Source organism: Lissotriton vulgaris, chromosome 9, assembly GCF_964263255.1.
Source record: "Lissotriton vulgaris chromosome 9, aLisVul1.2, whole genome shotgun sequence".
Taxonomy (NCBI): domain Eukaryota; kingdom Metazoa; phylum Chordata; class Amphibia; order Caudata; family Salamandridae; genus Lissotriton; species Lissotriton vulgaris.
In genome coordinates this window covers 1131531746-1131551221 of record NC_141697.1, presented here as the reverse complement: position 1 = coordinate 1131551221, position 19476 = coordinate 1131531746, and the positions used below count along the sequence as shown (strand labels likewise).

At 40.8% G+C, this 19476-nt stretch overlaps 1 protein-coding gene across 1 annotated transcript in view; it reads right to left on the bottom strand.

The window, feature by feature from the left end:
* The window catches only part of SUSD3 (sushi domain containing 3), a 233741-nt gene that overhangs the window by 32176 nt on the left and 182089 nt on the right, over nucleotides 1-19476 (bottom strand). The window contains exon 4 of the mRNA XM_086939158.1: nucleotides 11544-11708. Coding sequence (XP_086795284.1) covers nucleotides 11544-11708 — 165 coding nt within the window. The remainder of the gene's footprint in view (nucleotides 1-11543; nucleotides 11709-19476) is intronic.

Genomic DNA, 19476 nt, shown 5'->3' with positions numbered 1-19476 from the left:
CTTGAATCAGTTACGATCCATACCTAATCATTGCAGCCGTTTTTACGAAAATGTAGCATATTCTTATGAAAGTATATCTCTATTTTTTTAAGTTCAAAAAGTTTATTGAGGGAAAAGAAAATGATAATACAGAAAGTATAATAATAATGAAGTATTACATACAATAAAGCACTTTAAAGATGATAAACACAAGGGATAAAAATTTTAGTCAAGTATACATATGGTATATAGGTGAAAATGACAATAATGTAATAAATAGTCGATGAACGAGTGATAATTACAATGTATGAATGTATATTTCTAATAATTTAATTGTTCTATGAATTTCCAAGTTCCAGAGTTGAGGTGTCCAAAATATTACAAATATCAGTTATTTGTATTATTAAAAGCGTTCACCACTTAACTGTGCAACACCACTAGATTATATAATGGGATATAGGTAGGGTAAGAAAATGGGTTATTAGTTGGGAAGACTGTGGGTCCTGCCCAAGTAGTAAGTCCTAACATCCTGTCAGGTCATACACACAGTTGTGATATTTTAAACCTGGGCTCAATTCCTGGTTGCAACGGCACAGAGCAACAAGCTAGGAGAATGTGCAAAGTATTTAGAAATACTAAAACAGTCAAAATGTCAAAACAAAACACAATAAAAATCCCATAACAATTTCCAGAGATTCAAAAAAACAATAACAAAATGACTCATCCAATAAGAGGGAGAGCTGCGTGGGACAAAGATGGATTTTAAAAGTGTAAGTCAAAAAGGGTCTATAAAAAGTAACATGCCAATCATAAATTACTGTTCATGGTTGACTGGGACCTAAGAGCAATTTCAAGTCAATTGTGAGTAGAGGTTAGAAACAACAAGCAGGTCGTCAAATGGCAATGTTTTGGCTTCTGAAGTAGTTTTTTATCATGAATGTTGAAATCCTCTAGCCAGGGAAGGTTGCAGCTGAATGAGCGCTCACTGGACCTGTTAGTTTTAGCAGAGAAAAAGCTCAGAGCAGGAAACATTACATCTTACACCCACAGGGCAGATACTTTTTGCACCTTTCACAATCAAAATTTTTATCTTCAGATATTCTCTCTTTTTTGAATCTCAACATCTTTTAGGGAGGCAAGATGATGATGAAATTCTTCTCAAATTGGGAACCTTTGAGCAAATGTCCTGGTGAAGATTCGTGGGTCTTGGATGTAAACAAAGTCCACTTTTTTCAGACACTATGGAGCAGTTCCTCTTAGCCATTTCTGAGGCTCAATGGATCTCACGGAAAACACTTTGGAACAGAACCCACTCACGCAGAGGGCACCCTCAAGTCCTAGCCGAGTTGTAGTTGTAACTAATCAGCTAGTTACACCAGGAAAGAGGTCTCTTGCAGCTTTTGATGTCCCTGTAGCCACAAAGGAGGTCAGTCAACTGATCCTTGGTGTTCACTTCTTAGTCCTGGTACAGGTGGGAGTAGATCTAGCCTTGCAGGACTTCATACAGGTTATAATGAGCAGGCTCAATTCTTTTCTGTTCTCCCACAGGTCCAGCCAGGGTTCTCAGGAGGTGTGGCTGGGGGTTGGGGGTTTGTTCAATTCACCAGCAAGTAGTGGGGCTGAATCCTAGACAATGCAGGACGATTTACTAAGGGCTTGTATTGTCCTTGTGTCACAAAAGGATGCAAGGCAACATAAGCCTTTAACTGGGATATACCAAGCGTTGCAAAGCCACCTTGTGTGGCTCTGTGGAGTTTAGTAAATCCAAAGAAATGTTGCTGCTTGTGCTACTTTGTTGCAAGAAGCAATTCCATGGGTAAAGTGTGGCCGTTCTCATGCATCCACCAATAGTTTTTCACACCATCCAAGATGTACAAAGGTCTGTGAACCTGGGATTGCACCAAAAAAGTGCACCTCCCTGACCTCAGTGGAATTAGGAGAAATATCTTTCATTGCTTTCAGAAGCAAACATACAAAGAGGTTTCAGAATTGTTTTTGTGCATGAAGGAGCTCCTTCCTGTGCAAAAACAATCCTGATTATAATACAGGCACCCTTACACCGCAAGTGTGCATGCAGGGCCGGACTGGCCATAGCGGGCACCGGGCAATCCCCCAGTGCACCGCACGGGTGGGGGCCGGTTTTGGGCCCCTGGGGGCCGTTTTTGTTACAGGGCCGTTTTTGCAGCATAAGCTGCAAAATCGGACCTGTAACAAAATCGGCCGAAAACCGGTCCGGCAAAGAGCTCAGCGGCACCTCCAACACCCCCGAGTGGGGAGGGGGGCCGGCCAAGCACTTTGCCAGGGCCGGTTGTGGTTCCCAGTCCGGCCATGGGTGCATGCAAAGCCTTTAGGCAGCCATAAATGTGTCAGCACTACGATACAGAAGAAATGAGCCATATCTTACTAGATATGGTGAATTGTTGCTCTCTCCCTTTCACCCAATGCAGCAAAGCAAGTTGTCTAGCTGTTTTGCATGTGTTGCATTGGATTGTGTGAAATATTGGTAAATCTGCCTGCCTGATCAAATGGTAAAGAGTTCCCAAGGGCAAACCTTCTCACTTTTGCAACACGTCCCTTTTTCCTCACTGAAAAGTCTCCTACTGTCTACCAGTCTGAGTAAAATCCATCATGTCTGAATCTTCCTGCCCCTGGAGGGAGCTTGTGGCACACCAAGGGATGTATTTAAGTTAATGAACAGTCCCCTCTCTCTCATATATTGCAAACTGGTTGTGGGACAACTTCCTCCTCCCCTTGGACTAAAGCCAGGAGGCTAAAGTTCACTTTGAGATCGAAACACCTCTTCCCCATGCTTTCCTCATCACCAAACTATAAAAATATAGGTCTACCACTCATTTCTTTTAGCTTAGTGAATTTCTTGAACACTACTAAACTGCAATGCTTAGGTTAAGTGGGGTCACATTCTTCCCCAGAGCCAGTCTGCCAGGTCCAGGGAAAGTATAACTTTTTAAATATTACTTATTGGAAACCAAGGATATGGGGTTAACACATTAACTGTCCTGAATCAACTACAGCCCAAACAGTAAAAAAAGTTTTTGGAGGCAACTCAGTGTAGCATCATGCAAACATAATGGCTTACATGTTCCGCGTTTAAAACCCACACACTGAATGCACAAACTTAGTAGGGAAAATATGTTTAAAGCAGTTGCTTATCACCTGTCCTAACACACACTGTTTTCAATGTGCCACCAAAACTGTGATCACCATGTGTAAGTGTGTTAAAAATGGGAATCCTTGTTGGCTGAGGTATGAACCCAGGCCAGACAGGAACCACCACTCTATTCAGGGTAAGCTAAGCTAGATGCACACTAAAAGATTACCTTTGCTCACACTCTGGTAGCTTGCCACAAAGCAGTCAGGCGTATCTAAAGCAGCAATGTGCAACACACACATACACAGTAACACAATACATACACCACAAAAAGACTCCACACAGGTCTATAAAATAGATTATATTATAAATAGGCTGTGGGGTTTTAAGTTTAAACCTATAATAACCGATGAAACCCCACTGAAAGAGAAATAGCCCTCACCAGTGAAAACATATAAACACTGAAAAAACACCTGCACAACTGCAAACTAAATGCCATTGAAAGAAAGGAAACAGACAGTGAAAGAGTAATTTTTTTCATCCTGAAGGGGCCAATACAATGTAACTTTGTTATACAAGCTAGCAGTAAGAGAGACTGGGCTAACATTATTCTGCTTGAGTTTTGTTGTTTAGGGATGCCACAAAAATATTGTTTCTTCTTTCTTTTGCATTTTAGAGTTTTGTGGTCTTTGGTCTATAGATGCAGGCATTAGAAGTCTTGTTTAATTATTTTATAAATTGTAGAGAATCAGGAAATATCAAAATCATATTTGATATTTTGGCTGCGTTTGATTCTTTCACTGATAGGTAAAATTAGACCAATATGACAAAAATCCAATGTATAGAAGTTGAGATATGAAATTTTGAAGGAATAAATGCAGTAAAACCCTTAGAAGCAAGTAGCACTAAAAAGGTTACTTTAGGTCACGCTGGACCAGGGCAAAGTCAAAGTTTGGGCCCACCTTAATGGAGCGCCGGCTGTCAACAGGACACATGCAGGCCCTGGTGAACAAAGTACCTTTCCTTGTAGCAAACAATGAGATGCGTCGATCTTCTCCTTGCAGTGAAGGCAATTAGTCAGTTTCAAGCAGTGGTTAATTTGTAAAATAAAAAGTGCCGGGGCTCTCCTCAGGAGGCAGCGCTAACAGGAGAAATGTGCTGGTGTAAACTGCCTCCAAACTAGAGCCCCAGCACTTATTATTCTGGAGAGGACTTTGCCTAATGGCTAGAGATGCTGATTTTGGAGCTGGGGAACCGGGTTCGAGTCTCAGCGTGGCTCAACATCCTGTGATTCTGTGGAAAATCAGGCTGCCTTCCAAATGAGTGTGTCCTTAACTGGTGCGGTGCTGAGGAATAGGTGCCGGTGCTGAGCACCTGCAAGCACCTGCTCAAATTAAGCACTGGTTTCGAGGACATGTGATGGAGTCGAGAGGCATCGAGCAATGCACTGGATTCTGCCATGCAGTTGAGGGGATGCGTTGATCTCACCAAACTGCAGTGGTGGCTATATGTTGTCCAATGCGTCGATCTCAGGAGGCAAAGCGCTGGTTCTGATATGCCGAATTTACTCCTGAAACTTGGTCCATGCACTGGTTCTGCTACACACAGACAGTAGATGCGTCAAAATCTGTGTTACAAGTATGCTGGGCCACTTCCAGATAGCCAGGCATAGTAGCAGGGGTAGAGACTTTGATACCTCTGAGCTCAAGCAACAGGAAGCAAGCCAACAAGCCCTTCAAAATCACTTGGAGTAAAGGCATAGTCTAGCTCTCCTTCAGCAGAGAGATTCAGAGAGCAGCAGGCAGCAGGGAAACATCAGAGAAATCAGGCCTTCAAAGTCTGAAGTCCAAAGACGAGTCCTTTAAGCGGCACAGCAGCAGTCCTTTTGACAGAAGTTCAGTTCAAGATCCAGAAGTGTCTGATTTTAGGGGGTCAGAGACCCAGTACTTATATCCAAAAGTGCCTTTGCTGTGGGGGTGACTTCAAACAACTATCTGAAATGCACAAGTATCCATTTCAACCCAGTCCTGTCTGGCAGGCTATCTGTTGGGGTTAAACAGCCCTTTGAGTGGGGACAGGACACAGCCTCTTCAAGTAAAGCCTTAGCCCCTCCCTTCCAGCTTGCCCAGGCAAGGCAATTAGAACACAGATGCATGTAGACAGGTATTCAGACACACCTATCACACCTGTGTTGTGGCTGTCTAGAGTGAATGCACGTTTAATTGTGACCCACCCCAGACAGTTTTTGGAGACAGGCTGTCAGGCATACAGAGCAGTAAGTGCAAAGAAATGTCCACTTTCTAAAAGTGGCAACTAAAACAATAATGTTAAATCCAGCTTCACCTGTAAGGAGGATTTGTCATTACCAGTCCAAACATATGAAACATGAACAAGCTACCCCTCTCTGGTCGTAAATTACAGCTTAAAAGTGTATTAAGGAATTCCCAATGCTAGCCTTTTAGAGGAGTAGGCCTCACAATAGTGAAAAATTAATTTGGGTGTTTATCCCCACCAGGACATGTAAAGATTAAACAGACATGTCCTACGTTTTACTTACATGACACTCTGTTAGGGTTACTTGGGGCCTACCTTAGGGGTGACTTATATGTAATAAAAGGAAGTCTGAGGCTTGACAAGTATTTTTAAATGCCAAGCCGAAGTGGCAGTAAACTGAACACACAGGCCCTGCAATGGCAAGCCTAAGACAGGATTGAAAGGCTACTTATGTAGGTGGGCCAATCAGTGCTGCAGGCCGACTAATAGCATTTGACTCACAAGCCCTGGGTATATGTTATACCACTTTACAAGGTATGTCCCAGTAAATCATATATGCATATCAGGTATACACCAATGTCACCATGTTTAGGGGAGAAGCACATGCACTTTAGCACTGGTTAGCAGTGGTAATGTGCCCAGAGGCCTAATACCAACAACAAGAATCAGCAAAAACATGAGGTAAAAGGCAAAACGTTTGGGGAAAGACCACCCTATGCATGACAGATCTAACAAAGTGGAATGTATTTTGTTGTAAAAACATGTTCAGCAAACCAAACTCAAGCTTTATTTGTGCAGGGGACAGACACTTAGGATGAAAAATATGTTTAAGGAAGTTGCTCTTCGCTTTTTCTAACCCTATATTCAAAGTGCCCTCAAAATGGTATTTAATTGTGGAAATGTGTTTTGCTGTAAAACAAGTTACAATTGAGGCCAGCAAAGCACTTATGAAATTTACATACAGTCTCAGAACATGCTGCATTTCAGGACATTTAAATGAGTTCTAGGGCTTGCACTATCCTGCTATGGCCCTTAACAGAGTTTTTAGTCTACCCGATGAATTTTGTTTTGTAAGTTTTGATCCCAAAAACACTACTCTCATTTGTCTCTATCATAAACTATGAAAGCAAATCATTTCTTTTGTTGTACACATTCAATGTATCACAGATCACCTAGTCAGTGTGGTATTCAGGATGACAGTATCATCTGCATACTGAAGCTGGGAAGCATGCTGGTCTCCCAATTTAAGTGGGGAAATTCATGTGTTCCAAAGAGACACTCCCGATTGTGCAGTGTACAAGAAAAACAAAAGTGAAGTCAGCATGCAACCCTGCTTCAGTCACAATTTTGGGTTATTCTTTTGCCGTTACCCACCTTCACAGAAATCAATGTGTTCCAGCAGAGGTGTTCAATGGCTCCTATAAAAGGATCTGGGATGCCAAGTTGGTGAATTTCCTCCACAGCAGCCCACGATTTACTATATCACATGCTGAAGTAAAACATAAAAGCATGCATAGAATGTCCCTTGAAGGTTTCAAACCGCCCACTGGGCCAATATGTTTAACAGAAATATGTTGGTGATGGTTTCACACCCATTCCTAAATTCTACATAGTAGATTGACAAAGGTTTGACTGCTCACTTCTCAACATGGTGGTAGAGCTGTGCAAAGGGAATAGATTTGATCTAGTGGCTGAGCTACTGCCTTCTAAACGTGATGGGCTGGCTCTAACTCTGGTTTCAGCGCTTGACTGAAAATGGTGTCATCAAGGCCAAAGTACTTTAACCCCTTCCATGCTGATGACGGAACGGTTCCGTCATCAGCGTCGGTTGAGCTGTGCTGATGACGGAACCGTTCCGTCATGACTCCGCCCGCGCAAGGCGTAGTCAGCACAGGCGGGGAATACGCCCCGCACGCAAGGGGTTAAGATCATATTTATCATACTTTCACACATCGCAACACAGCAAGCCACCTTGCTGCGCATCGTGAAAGGGCAGGAATGTGCCACATTTGACATCATAAGGCACATTCCTGTCCTTTCCTTGCGCTAGCGCACCTCAGTCAACATAGCGCCAATGCAGGCACCCTGGTGCAAGGGTGCCTGCGTTTCAAGGAGAATTGTTTTTGTTCAGGAAAGGGAGCCTCACTGCTCAAAAACAATCTCTTGGGGCATTTTCCTCTTTCTATGTATGCAGCGGATTGCAGCACACAAAGAGGAAATAAGGAAGAGAAAAAATGTTTTTCTCATTGTTATGCTGTTCCCTGCAAGGCATAGCGATTTCACGTAATTCCAGGTTTGTAATCCATTGTAAAGCTGGGATTGATTGAAATCCATGGGTGGATGCAAAGGAACACCCATGTTTCACCCATAGAACACCTCCCAGAATAAAATGTAACACAATGCAGTGCAAGCCGCCACATTGTGTTATTTTTTTACAAAGCCACACAAGATGACACAAATTGCTACTTGGTGGCTTTGTAAATGTATACTAGCATTTTGCGTCATGGATGCGCCACAAAAGTGGTGCAACCATGATGCAAAATGTTAGTAAATCTGGCACTTAATTTCCCTCTGTCTCATATTGTAATTTTTGGATATTTAAATGCATCTATAAAAGAGTAACATAACTGTGTAGTGCAAATATCTTATACCCTATTGCACATGACCTTACAACATCTTCCCATACTCAGTGCTTAATTGGAGCCGGAGGTTTCCGGTGCTCAGCACCGGCACTTAATCATCAACACTGGCACTTATAGCACAAACTCGACCCAAAGCAATTTTCATGAGCAAGGACACATTCATTTTTGGTAGGCACGGGGAGATTAATTGATTGCCCAGAATCACAGGATGTTGAGCCGGCACTGAGACTCGAAGCTGGGTCCCCAGCTCTGAAGTCAACATTACGCCACGTCCTCTCCCCACTTGTAGCGTTTCATAATTAGTAGTTGGTTCTGTTTTAGGTGGCACTAACAGGAGAAATGAGCTGGTGCAAACTTCCTCCTGACAAGAGCCCCTGAATTTATTTTTTTACAAATCAACCTCTGCCCAGACCACCATTAATGTACAGCACCGTGCTCCCCTAGTTTGGTTCATGTTATACAAGTACCACTACATACTTCTTATATACTTGCGCAATGTGCCTACTATAGGTGTTCCTGGCATAAAGCAAGTGACCCATGACCTCCTGAAATATATGTCACTGAAATTGTCTATCAAGTTTACTACAGCTTCAACTATTGGGGCATTATTCTCGATGTTACATATACACATCTTTCCAAAATCTATCTCTTTTACAGGGGTATCCAACCTCAGTTATCGGATCCCTTATCAATCTAGGTTTTGATTATAACCAATGTGAACAGGATTCATGTTTTGAAGTTTTGTACATAAATCTATCTATCTGTGTTAAGATCCAAAACATCTGGGAAGGTACTAGGCTTCAGGATCCAGATTTGCACACACCTGTTCTATTGAAAAGAATCAGAGACCTAGAACGTTTTTTATGAACCTAAATGACACAGGCCGTCGATCATATTGATTGCTTAGAAGTAAACATCTCAAGTATTTGATATGCTAAGGAATACTAAAACTTGGGTAAATGAATTTGAACTTATTTATAATATTAAAAAACACAAAAGTATGCAATCACACTATTTCTGTTTACTTCTCCAATATAATTTATAAGTGAATAATATCAGGTAGATAGTATTAAGATGTGTACTGTAAAAAATAACATACCTTTTGTTGTGGTCCCCTAACTAATTTCTATTTAGGTTTGCTGGCACTAGAATTCTGTGTGCTATGATGCTGCTAAATAGTGTCCCAGAGTGTGTGCTTTCCCACTTAGACTTGTACGTTGATTTCACCTAATTGGCGTATTTATATTTCCAGTAAAGCCATGGTACAGGGTGCAGGAAGTGCATCAGTGGACGTTAAATGCCATATTTGGACTGCTGTACGCATTTACACCACCCATATTTATGACAAAAATGTAATGTGCCAGAGAGCATCATTGTACTCTGAGTGGGCTGCAGTTTAAAAGTACTAGAGACTCACTCGGCAAGGGGAAGTGCTTGTGTCATGTAGCAAATCCTACATTTATATTTTAATTAATTAATTATATTTTTATATTAATTATATTTTAATTACGTTAAGTTTAATTTAATTAAGTGATCCCTAATGTATTCCCAGTATTCCCGGTAATCCCCAAGAGGGAGAATGCCTAATATATAAAAGTGGGTATGCTAGTTACTGGAAAAGGTATGCCCCGATTGAGCAGTTCCAAAAAAACAATTTGACACTGTATACCTAGGGCTATATTTTCCATGAACAGGCCTGTTTATAGATAAAATAATGACTTCCTATCTTTGCTTGAGAAAATGGCAGAGCAGTATTTTCCACTCTGTTTTCAAAAACTGATTCCATGATGAAATAGATTTTTGCTAACTTTATAAAACTATACTCTGTGCTGACTGAGATAGAACTTGTTTGCCTTACAGCCTTGCTCCAGAACCTGAATACACAGTTAATGATGCCCCCTCCAGGTAGATAATGGCGTGGTCTCTGCCAGCAGGAAGGTAGTAGTGATGTTAATCATAACCACATAGCAGTTATTAACCTGTGAAGCTTGCTTGGCCTGTGAAACCTCTGCTCCATGGTGGTCAGCATGGACTCATTCCTAGGTCCCAGTCAACCATGAACAGTAACTTCTGATCGGAGCTCTCAATTTTCTAGGCACTTTTTTAGTCCTTGAAACTTGAAAAATCATCAGCCAGATTCATCAACGGAAATTCGGCTCGCAAAGGGCCAGATTCTGAGAATATGGCCATTTGCGAGCGCAATTTTTGCATTTGGGATTCATCATCCCAAATGCAAAAATCGCTATTATAGAATTCGCAAATTTGCGAGGAATTGCATTTAAGGAATCTCTATTTGAGATTCCTTAAATGCAATTCATGAAACATTTAAAAATTACGAATTCGCTATTTTGGGTCGCTATTTACCGCTAAGTCAAACCTCGTGGTAAATAGCGGAAATTTAGAAAAATGCACTTAAGTGCTTTTTCTAAGTTGTATGTTACACACACACACATGTCCTTGGGACATCTGTGTGCGTAACACCAGCATCCGATATCATTTCAGGGGTGCAACAGGGTGTCCTTTGGACACCCCTGCACCCTTGAAATCGCAAACTCGCACATTGATATGTCTTCCCATTCATTCCTATGGGCCTTTAGGCCCATAGCAATGAATGGGGAGTTATTCCTTTTTTGCGATTAGCAATTAGCTAATTGCAAATAAGAAAGCTGTAGAAATCGCAATAAATATTGCGATTTCTACATGAATCCCGTTTTGCGAGTCTGTAACAGCGATTCCTTAATAATCGTTATTACAGACTCGCAAAACATGCCGATGATGAATCTATGTGCATATATTTTGTTCCCTTTTACTGATTTTGATTCTTTTCACACATTATTGGCTCATTAAATTATTTTACTTACTTCTTCCACATTCTTCTTTGCTTTAGAATTCTTTGTTTCTCCTTGAAATTAACAAACATTTCTGCCAAATTAATAACTTAATTTCTAATACAAACTGCCTACTGCTTATTGTGCTGAACATGGCTTTGTGGCTGGCATTTGTGTTTTTTAGGGCCACGGGTGTTGGTTGTGGAGAGGCTACTCCTGCATGGAGCATACCTTTTGATCTACCTATTTACAAAATGTGTTTTCACAGCAATGTTGATTTCCTAGTCTTAAAGTGTAACAAACGCTAGCCATATTTCGGAATAATAATGCAATCCTTTCTCAGATTTAATGCTTAGGCGTTCAACGCGAGTGAGTTTCTCTAAGTCCTCAAACTTTTATGACACCAATTTATTTATGCTGCCAAAGTGTTGTTCTAAATACATTCATTAACTGTAATATCGTGTCAATTCAATTTTCAATTTGAATTTGCTTTATTCGAGAATAAACTCATAAAAGCTTTACAAACAACATTAAAAAGCCGTTAAAAACATTTAAATTGATTAAAAATAAGGCTAGAAAGTAATATTGTGTCCTTTTATTGAAGCCAACTAAAATTCTGACCCAAAAATAAAAAGATTGTTTTTCTTTTTATTGTGAGTTGCAAAAGACGACCCTGGTATCCAGAGTGGGGTTACTTTGCAGCAGACATACCTGCAGAAACCTTCATTATTGTATGCCATATTTTCCCATTCATCAAATTGAAGTTTATTCCTGAGTTGCTTGTTATTATTATTATTCCTGCTTTTGTAACCAAAATAGGCTGCTTGCATGGTTTCCAATTCTTCAAATTCTGCTTGGTGCCAAAATTGCGTTTCCCTGTAGAAAAACAGAATGGGAGAAATGGATATCTGGCATAGAAAGTAATGTGAAAATTGCTAAAGTGTTAAACTTTTTGTAGGGTTGCATGAGATGTTTGAGACCTCAAAACTCACCTAGTACATCTTCAAAACACGGTCAGCTGACTACAGAGAACTATGTCTCTGGGCAACCTAGTACCCAATCAGATTCCTGTCCTGCCATGTACTATACTGTAAATATATGCACATTTGTAAACATGCTCTGCAAGTACTATGAACACATATTAATAATTTATTAGATACTGAGTGACAGCACTTCAGTGAAGATGTATAAATACAGTTATGAAGAATGTTCCACTGAGTGCTCGACGGTCTATGACATATAAATGCCTACAACTATTATTTTGTGTCAGCCAGGCATCAGAGAATGGGCAGGCAAAACAATTCTAGATATTTATGACAAGAAGGTGGTATAGTCTCCCACAGAGTGGCAATAAAGCTGCAACTCTGCAGTAAACACTCATTACATCTTCAGATCTTTAGTTCTCCCACATATTCATGAAACCCTATGGGCCAGATTCATCACTTACAGACAGCAAAGGCTTCATTTATTATGCATGACATTTATTCACAAAAGGATACCTTTCAGGCGAAAAGGATTTTACTGTTGCTCCCATTGATATCAATAGAGGCAGCAAACAACACTAACACATAGGGAAACATAAAATACATTGCAGTCAATGACATTTTCAATACATTTTTATTCAAATAATTAATCTTATTCACTTGTTTTAATGTTAAGTCTTTAAACATATTTAATACATGGAAGAAATTGGGTTGTCGGTGACTGAGATGTGAGCACTGAGCAAGTAGCAACAGCAATCCTTTTCAGGGTGAGGTACAAGCCAACTCTAATTTTACCTGTCCTAAACCCTCCGGTACCTTTGGCACAGAACAGTGTGTAAAGAATGTGTGCAACAACAGTAATACAGTTGAAAACACTACACAAAAAAGATTCCACAACAAATTAGAAAAATAGAGATTTCTTTAAAAAAGTATAACAAGACCAAAATCACAAAATCCAATCAGTAGAACCGGAGGAAGTATACAGCCTATTTAAGTGTAAGTGGGGCTGTGCCCAACTCCTCCTTCCCATCCTGCCAATGGTGGCCCATCCAGAAACACTTAAGTTTCTAAATGTGTGTTGCTGTCTTGGAGAAATATTTAAATCTCAAGTGTCAACTACACCCTGTCATGTGACCTAGAGGTAGGGTGCAGCCTCCAAACAGCAAAGGCATGAAAATGACAACTTTCTAAAAGTGGCATTTTCAAAATTGTAATTTTAAAATACAACTTCACTATCAATTGAAATTTGTCATTTCAATTCTAAAGACACCAAACATGAAAAGTGACATGCTCCCATTTGGAAATTACAGTTTATTAAAGGTAGTTATGTAACCCTAATATTGTCCTATGAGGGAGGTATGCCTTGCAATAGTGAAGAACACATCTTACAGTTTTTCACTACCAGGACATGTAAAACTAAAGGGTACATGTCCAGCGTTTTATATACACTGCACCCTGCCCTCTAGGCTGCCCAGGCCTACCCTAGAGGTGACTTACATGTATTAAAAAGAAAGGTTTGGGCCTGGCAAAAAGGTTTATTTTGCCAGGTAAAAATTGCAGTTTGAAACTGTACGCACAGTCTGGAATGGCAGGCCAGAGACATGCTACTTAAGTAGGTGGCACAATCAGTGCTGAAGGCCCACTAGTAGCATTTAATTTATTGGGCCTGGGGACAGGTATTAAGACTGTACCAGAAACTTACAAGTAAATAAAATATGCCAATTGGGTATAAGCCAATTCTACCATGTTTCAAGGAAAGATCACACACAATTTAGTACTGGTTAGCAGTGGTGAAGTGTGCAGAGTCCTAAGGCCAGCAAAGACAAAGTCAGCCGACTAGGATGAAGGTAAAATGTTAGGCTGGTCTGAGACTATGTTTTCAATGAATTACATTTTAAACAATAGTTTATTTTATTTAAATTTAAACCACAATAAAGCAATTCAGAACTTTCATCCAAGATTATGACGCATTTAACACAAATGATACTGTTATGGGTGGATGGAGGAACATTGACAAATTATTTTAATGAAAAAAACTTTAAATAAAATATCAAAAAAGTTATTTAAAATTGAATATTATTCAAAATTCTAGTGGTGGTGTATTGCCCCTTGCTACTGTGGTAGTCCCATGTGAATGGAAGTTCTGGAAATGGGTTATACTTTAAGTATGGAAATTTACAATTATTTCCTTTGAAGTTCCCTCTTACATTTTGAAGGGAGATCTCTGCCTCACCAGTGGATATCTTTACATACAGCATGAAGGTTCCTATTACTTTCTTCTCTGCCGTAAATTCAGTCGTAGTCATTCTGCGCCCTCATTTGAGAAGGTAGAGACTCGTACGTCTTTTTTTGTATTAACATTGTTAAGTAGTTTAGCGGTAAGGCAAAATGACTCAGCCACGGTAAAACAACTTTTTTATGAGGATGGGTAAATTCTCTGTTTGTTCATGGAACATTTGTGCCCTGAACAATTGGAAAAAAAGAGGGATTATGGCCCAGATTCTTAATTCAATGAGGGTGGATCTGCTCTGTGTACAGTAGACCCATATTGTTTGGAATAATAGGCGGTGGCTAAGGGATTTGGGTATGGAACTTGTGGCCAGTACACAACAAGGGTCAACAACGAGAGGGGTGGCAATCCTGAAAAGATTTGGGTGGGGGAGTGTAAATGTGTAAAGGAAGATCTCTGTGGTCGATGGGTGATCATTGGGTTAAGGTTACAGGGCTTCCTAATGACTATCTGTTCAATTTACAGTCCTAATTCAGATGACCCAGAGATGATTGACAGTCTGAGTATAGAGCTAGTCGCTTTGCCATCTCCTTTGATTCTATGTGGGGATTTCAATCTCCACCTGGCAGGGAATATCGATATAACAGGCGACTACCTTTATGATGGGAAGAAAAATAAAGTCTTCAAAGCCACTAGAGGGCTTGTTAAAGAATTTGGGATTATCGATGTATGGTGTGCGAAAAGAATGGGTGCTCCAGGATACACTTTTTATTCTGCACCTCACAAAAAGCCTGTGCGTTTGGATTATTTCTTTGTTACTGCAGATTATGCTAGTAAAGCTAGGTTCGATATTAACCCTAAAATAATATCTGATCACAACCCCATTATGTTAGAATTAGACATCAGCTACAGGTCTTGTGTAAGGGCTTGGACCTTTTAACGTAAATTATTGGTTTATCTGGTTTACTGCGAACAAATTTGTAAATGGATGGTAGAGTTTTTTTAAAACGATCGGGGGTCCGCCTCTAGCCACATGGTGTGGGATGCATTTAAGTCAGGAGTCCGTGGAGAAACCTTAAGTTACTCCATTAATAAACAACATAGACTACGGGAAGAATTATCCGTTGAGATGAACAAACTTTGGCTGTTAGAGAATGGCCTTATGGTGGCAGTCATTAATGGTCAGGATGCCGCTCAAATCTTGAGTGACTTAGCTGTCCAAAAAATGAGGCTATACCAGAACTTTGCCACAAAGTTGGCAGGGCAAATTGCTGTATTCAGGTCAGAGATATACGAGGTGGGGGAAAACTCTGGCCGAATACTGGCTAAAAGACTACATCAAAAAGAGGTCACCAAAAGGATCAATAATATTCAGGATGAGCTGGGGTAGATCTGTGATAAACCATCCGAAGTGCTAGAGGTCTTTGGTAAATGTTATTCTCAATTGTATAAGGATGATGGTATTTTTGGAGTTGAAGCTAAAGTAGTGGAATTCTGTGGCAATATTGAAACTTCCAAATGGACATATGATCAAATGGAAGAGTTAGATGTCGATATTACCTGGGAGGAAGTTGAGGCAGCATTAACATCATTGGCTGTCGGCAAGGAGGTGGGGCCGGATGGCATCCCGCTTGAATTTTATAGAACTTTTCGGCATGTGTTGAAAGAAGAACTTATGTCGGTATTTTTGGCTGCACAAAAGGGAAATGCTCCATTGTCCTTGCAGAAATCCATTATTATTGTTTTCTTAAAAAATGACACACCTGTCTTACTACCGTCATCATATAGACCCATTTCAATAATTAATCCCAATAGTAAAATCTACTCAAAAATACTAGCAACATGTTTATCTGGGACTATCTCAGTGCTGGTTACATGATTTCAACACGGGTTAATTCCCAGGCATGATACTACAGATCATGTTCGGCGCCTTATATCTTTTGTGGATTGGGCACAAGCAACCAATTCCACTATGGGGATAACCCTGTTGGATTACGAGAAGGCATTCAACAGGGTTTCCTGGCCATATAATTGAGAGGTTCTAAGATTGAAAATATTTGGCCCTGCTATCCGGCAGGCACTGAAGTCATTATATCAGTCCCCTTTTGCTTGTATTCAAATAGCCGGCCAAGAGTCGAGTTTATTCACAATTGGGAATGGTACACGGCAAGGATGCCCGTGCTCACCTTTATTATTTGCTTTATATATTGATTTTTTTTTAAATAAACTTAACCAGGCCAATGACATCAAACCAATTTAATCGCGGCACACAGAATATAGAGCTCTGGCATATGCGGCTGATATTGTTGTTGTTGTTACTAGTGATATTGCCACAGCATTACCAGCAATAGATAAATTAGCATCTGAGTTTGGGTACTTCTCGGGGTACAAATTAAATATCTCCAAAACACAGGTCTTCTTTTGTGGTGGGGACCCTCCCAAAGACATAACAACTGTCTCAGAAGTTACGTATCTGGGAATTAAAATCTCTTTACCAGTTAGTAAGATCCCAGAGCTAAATATGAATCCTGTGCTTACTAAAGTAAATTCAATGTTGGAGAGATTGGATCATCTACACTTATCCCTCCACTGTCGATCAAACGTTTTAAAAATGATGGTATTACCAATGTTTTTATATATGTTCAGAAGTATACCACTTGATTCCCAGTCTCATGCTTCAAGAGGTTAGACCAGATTAGCTCTAGATTTCTGTGGGGTTATAGGTGCCAGAGAAGGACCTATAAGAATATGGTGTTGCCAAAAAACCACGGCGGTTGGGGTATGCCAGATTTTATGTATTATTATTGGGCAGCGGGTCTGCAGTTTATCAGCCCTTTGGTAGTTGGGGATAGGGCCAACATCTTGCCCTGTCATAGTCCCCCAATCTATGAATTTGGGTTGGGTGATGAGGCTAGCGCAGAGTTATTCAAACTGTGGGGCACGCCCCCTGGGGGGGGCGCAACGCCATCTCCGGGGGGGCGCGCTCTCCACCATAAAATGTCACCTTTCATTGTTTAGTACAACACCATTAGGAAGAATGTAGGTTTATCGTATAAACACAGGATCTCCTTTGTTTGTATTCAGCTAGTTTAAATTTTTAAATATTGAACATATATAAACGAAACAAAGACGGGCATTTGGTGAGAGAGTCAGGATACCGCAGATTGAGAGCAGTGGGAAACACAGGGTTACGAAGAGCAGCTTTGGGGCGGAGTTTGAACGTAGATACGTAAATAACAAATCACGGGTGAAACACAGCCAGTCAACCACTTGGGAGGGAATGAGATGGATGTTTGAAAAGGTAAGGAACGCGATGGTAAAGATTTTGCTCAAAACAACCGAATTACAGTCCTCGACTGTGCGCCTGTATAGAAATTGACACAATTAGCTTTGTAATTAAACAGAGGTATTATATCGTATCTTGCATGTTAACGATAGTCACACAGGTATGTACCATACATTAGGAGAGTGAGGATGATTAAGGGAGGGAAACCTAGACATTTATCAATAATTCAGTGACGATTTTCTGGTCACGGTTAGCGGGAAAACGTTGAATGGGTAATGAAATAAGCGCTTTAAAATGTGATATAATTTGCACAAATATACACCTTCTTGTATTAAAACATTGTTTTTTAATTGTAGACATACCCCTGACGAAGGGCCATGTTAAGGCCCGAAATGCATTGGGTTATCGTGATGAAATGATGAAGATTACTTGAGTACACTCCTAGCTACTGATTAAGGCCTCGGCATGTCTGTAGCTTTTGAGGTTACAGTGATGAAAGTAAAACGCCTCGCACGTGACTATGGATTAATCCTAGATACTGTGAACAACTTTGATGAACTTAGAATAAACGTTGGAATGAACTGGGTCTAAAATGTTGCATTATTGAAATGCTTCCATTATCGCTGTGCGTCCGGAAATGGGGTGAAAGGTCGCCCCATTATTTCAAGTACCTTTCATTGTTTCCCATGGCGGAGAGGCAGAGTGGAGCTGCAGGGGCCCTAAGAAGGGATGAAAACCATCAACGCCTGATTAACATGCAAAAGGTCTTTAAAAGACCTATGAAGTACTCGAAGGCGGCTGTGTGTCTGCGAAGCTGAAGCTGTCTCATCCCGGGCTGACACCCAGAGATGCAGGAGGGTTGGTTGGGGGGGAGGGGGGGGGGGGGGGGTCGAGAGAAGCCCTTTAATTCCAATGGGCGTTGCGCGCCTGTTTTTGGCTCGTGATATCTGCAAAATTATTCACCGGCTAGCTGGCAGAATAAAAATAATGAAGAGGTAGTGAAGGCACCACGGAAATAGCGTCCCCTTCTCCAGAGTCCTTGCAATACTTGTCTAACAGGGTACCCAGTAAGATGAAAACATTTAGAGAGATTTTCGGGCTCCTTGTAGAAACCGTGCCCTTTCCGGTAGAGATTAATAAGGGTACAATTAAGGATCCAGATCTGTCCGCAGAACGGGAGGGCAGGGGCATCATACCCGGCCTGGCATTTACACTCACGCTTTGCTGGCATCCAGACGGAACTGGGACAGTTAAAGACAAGCAGGAGGAGGCAGGAGATGAAACACATGAAAGGATCTGGGATTAGAACGGGGCATGGAGTGAAAGAAAGTGTAGGAAGGAGAATGAGAGGAAGTGGGAGAAGCAGAGGAGGAAGGAGAGTGGAAGAGGGAGAAGCATAATGGAGGACGAGAAAACATGGGAGGGGAAGGGGATGAACGAGGCCTTAGAAGTAAGGAGAGGTATATACTGAAAGGTGAGAAAAAGAAGGCGGACAGAGGAAGAGAGAGGTTAGGAGGTATGAAAAAAATGGGTGGTAGTAGGAAGAAGAGGGAGATAGGAAGTGAGTGTGGAATAGAAGGGAGTGAAAAGCGAAAGGAAGAGATAGAAACCGAAATGGGAAAGAAGAAGCGTAAAATTGGGCAACAAAATGGAGGGAAAGGGAATGAGAGAAGATGAGAGTGTGTGTGAGGGAGAGAGAAAGAGGAAAAAAGTGCAAGTGAACGAGAATAAGTGAAAACAAGAACGTGAGTATGTTATTTATGTATTTATTGTTTTGCAAAGTGTTTAACAGTGGTCTTTTTGTCACTTACAGTAACATATGGACCGCCTGGGCTCACCATAGCGCGCTTAGGTAGAAAAAGCATAAGTATGAGAAACCCAATTTCCCCAGCATATGCTTATTTGCACTTTTCTGCAGATGGATTTAGAAAAAGTTGAAATTGGAATCTTTTGTGAATATAAATGGCATTCTCCTTCCAGAAGGGCTTCTAAAATGTGCCAGGATTTTCTGCAGGTTATTTTGTTCATGTGTTATCGGATACAGAAGCACTGCCGTAATTCGTTCACTGCTCACTGACTGCAGTTTAAATTTTACACCCAGTGCTGCTTAGGATGGCCAGAGTTGAATTTGTTTTTTTTTTTTTA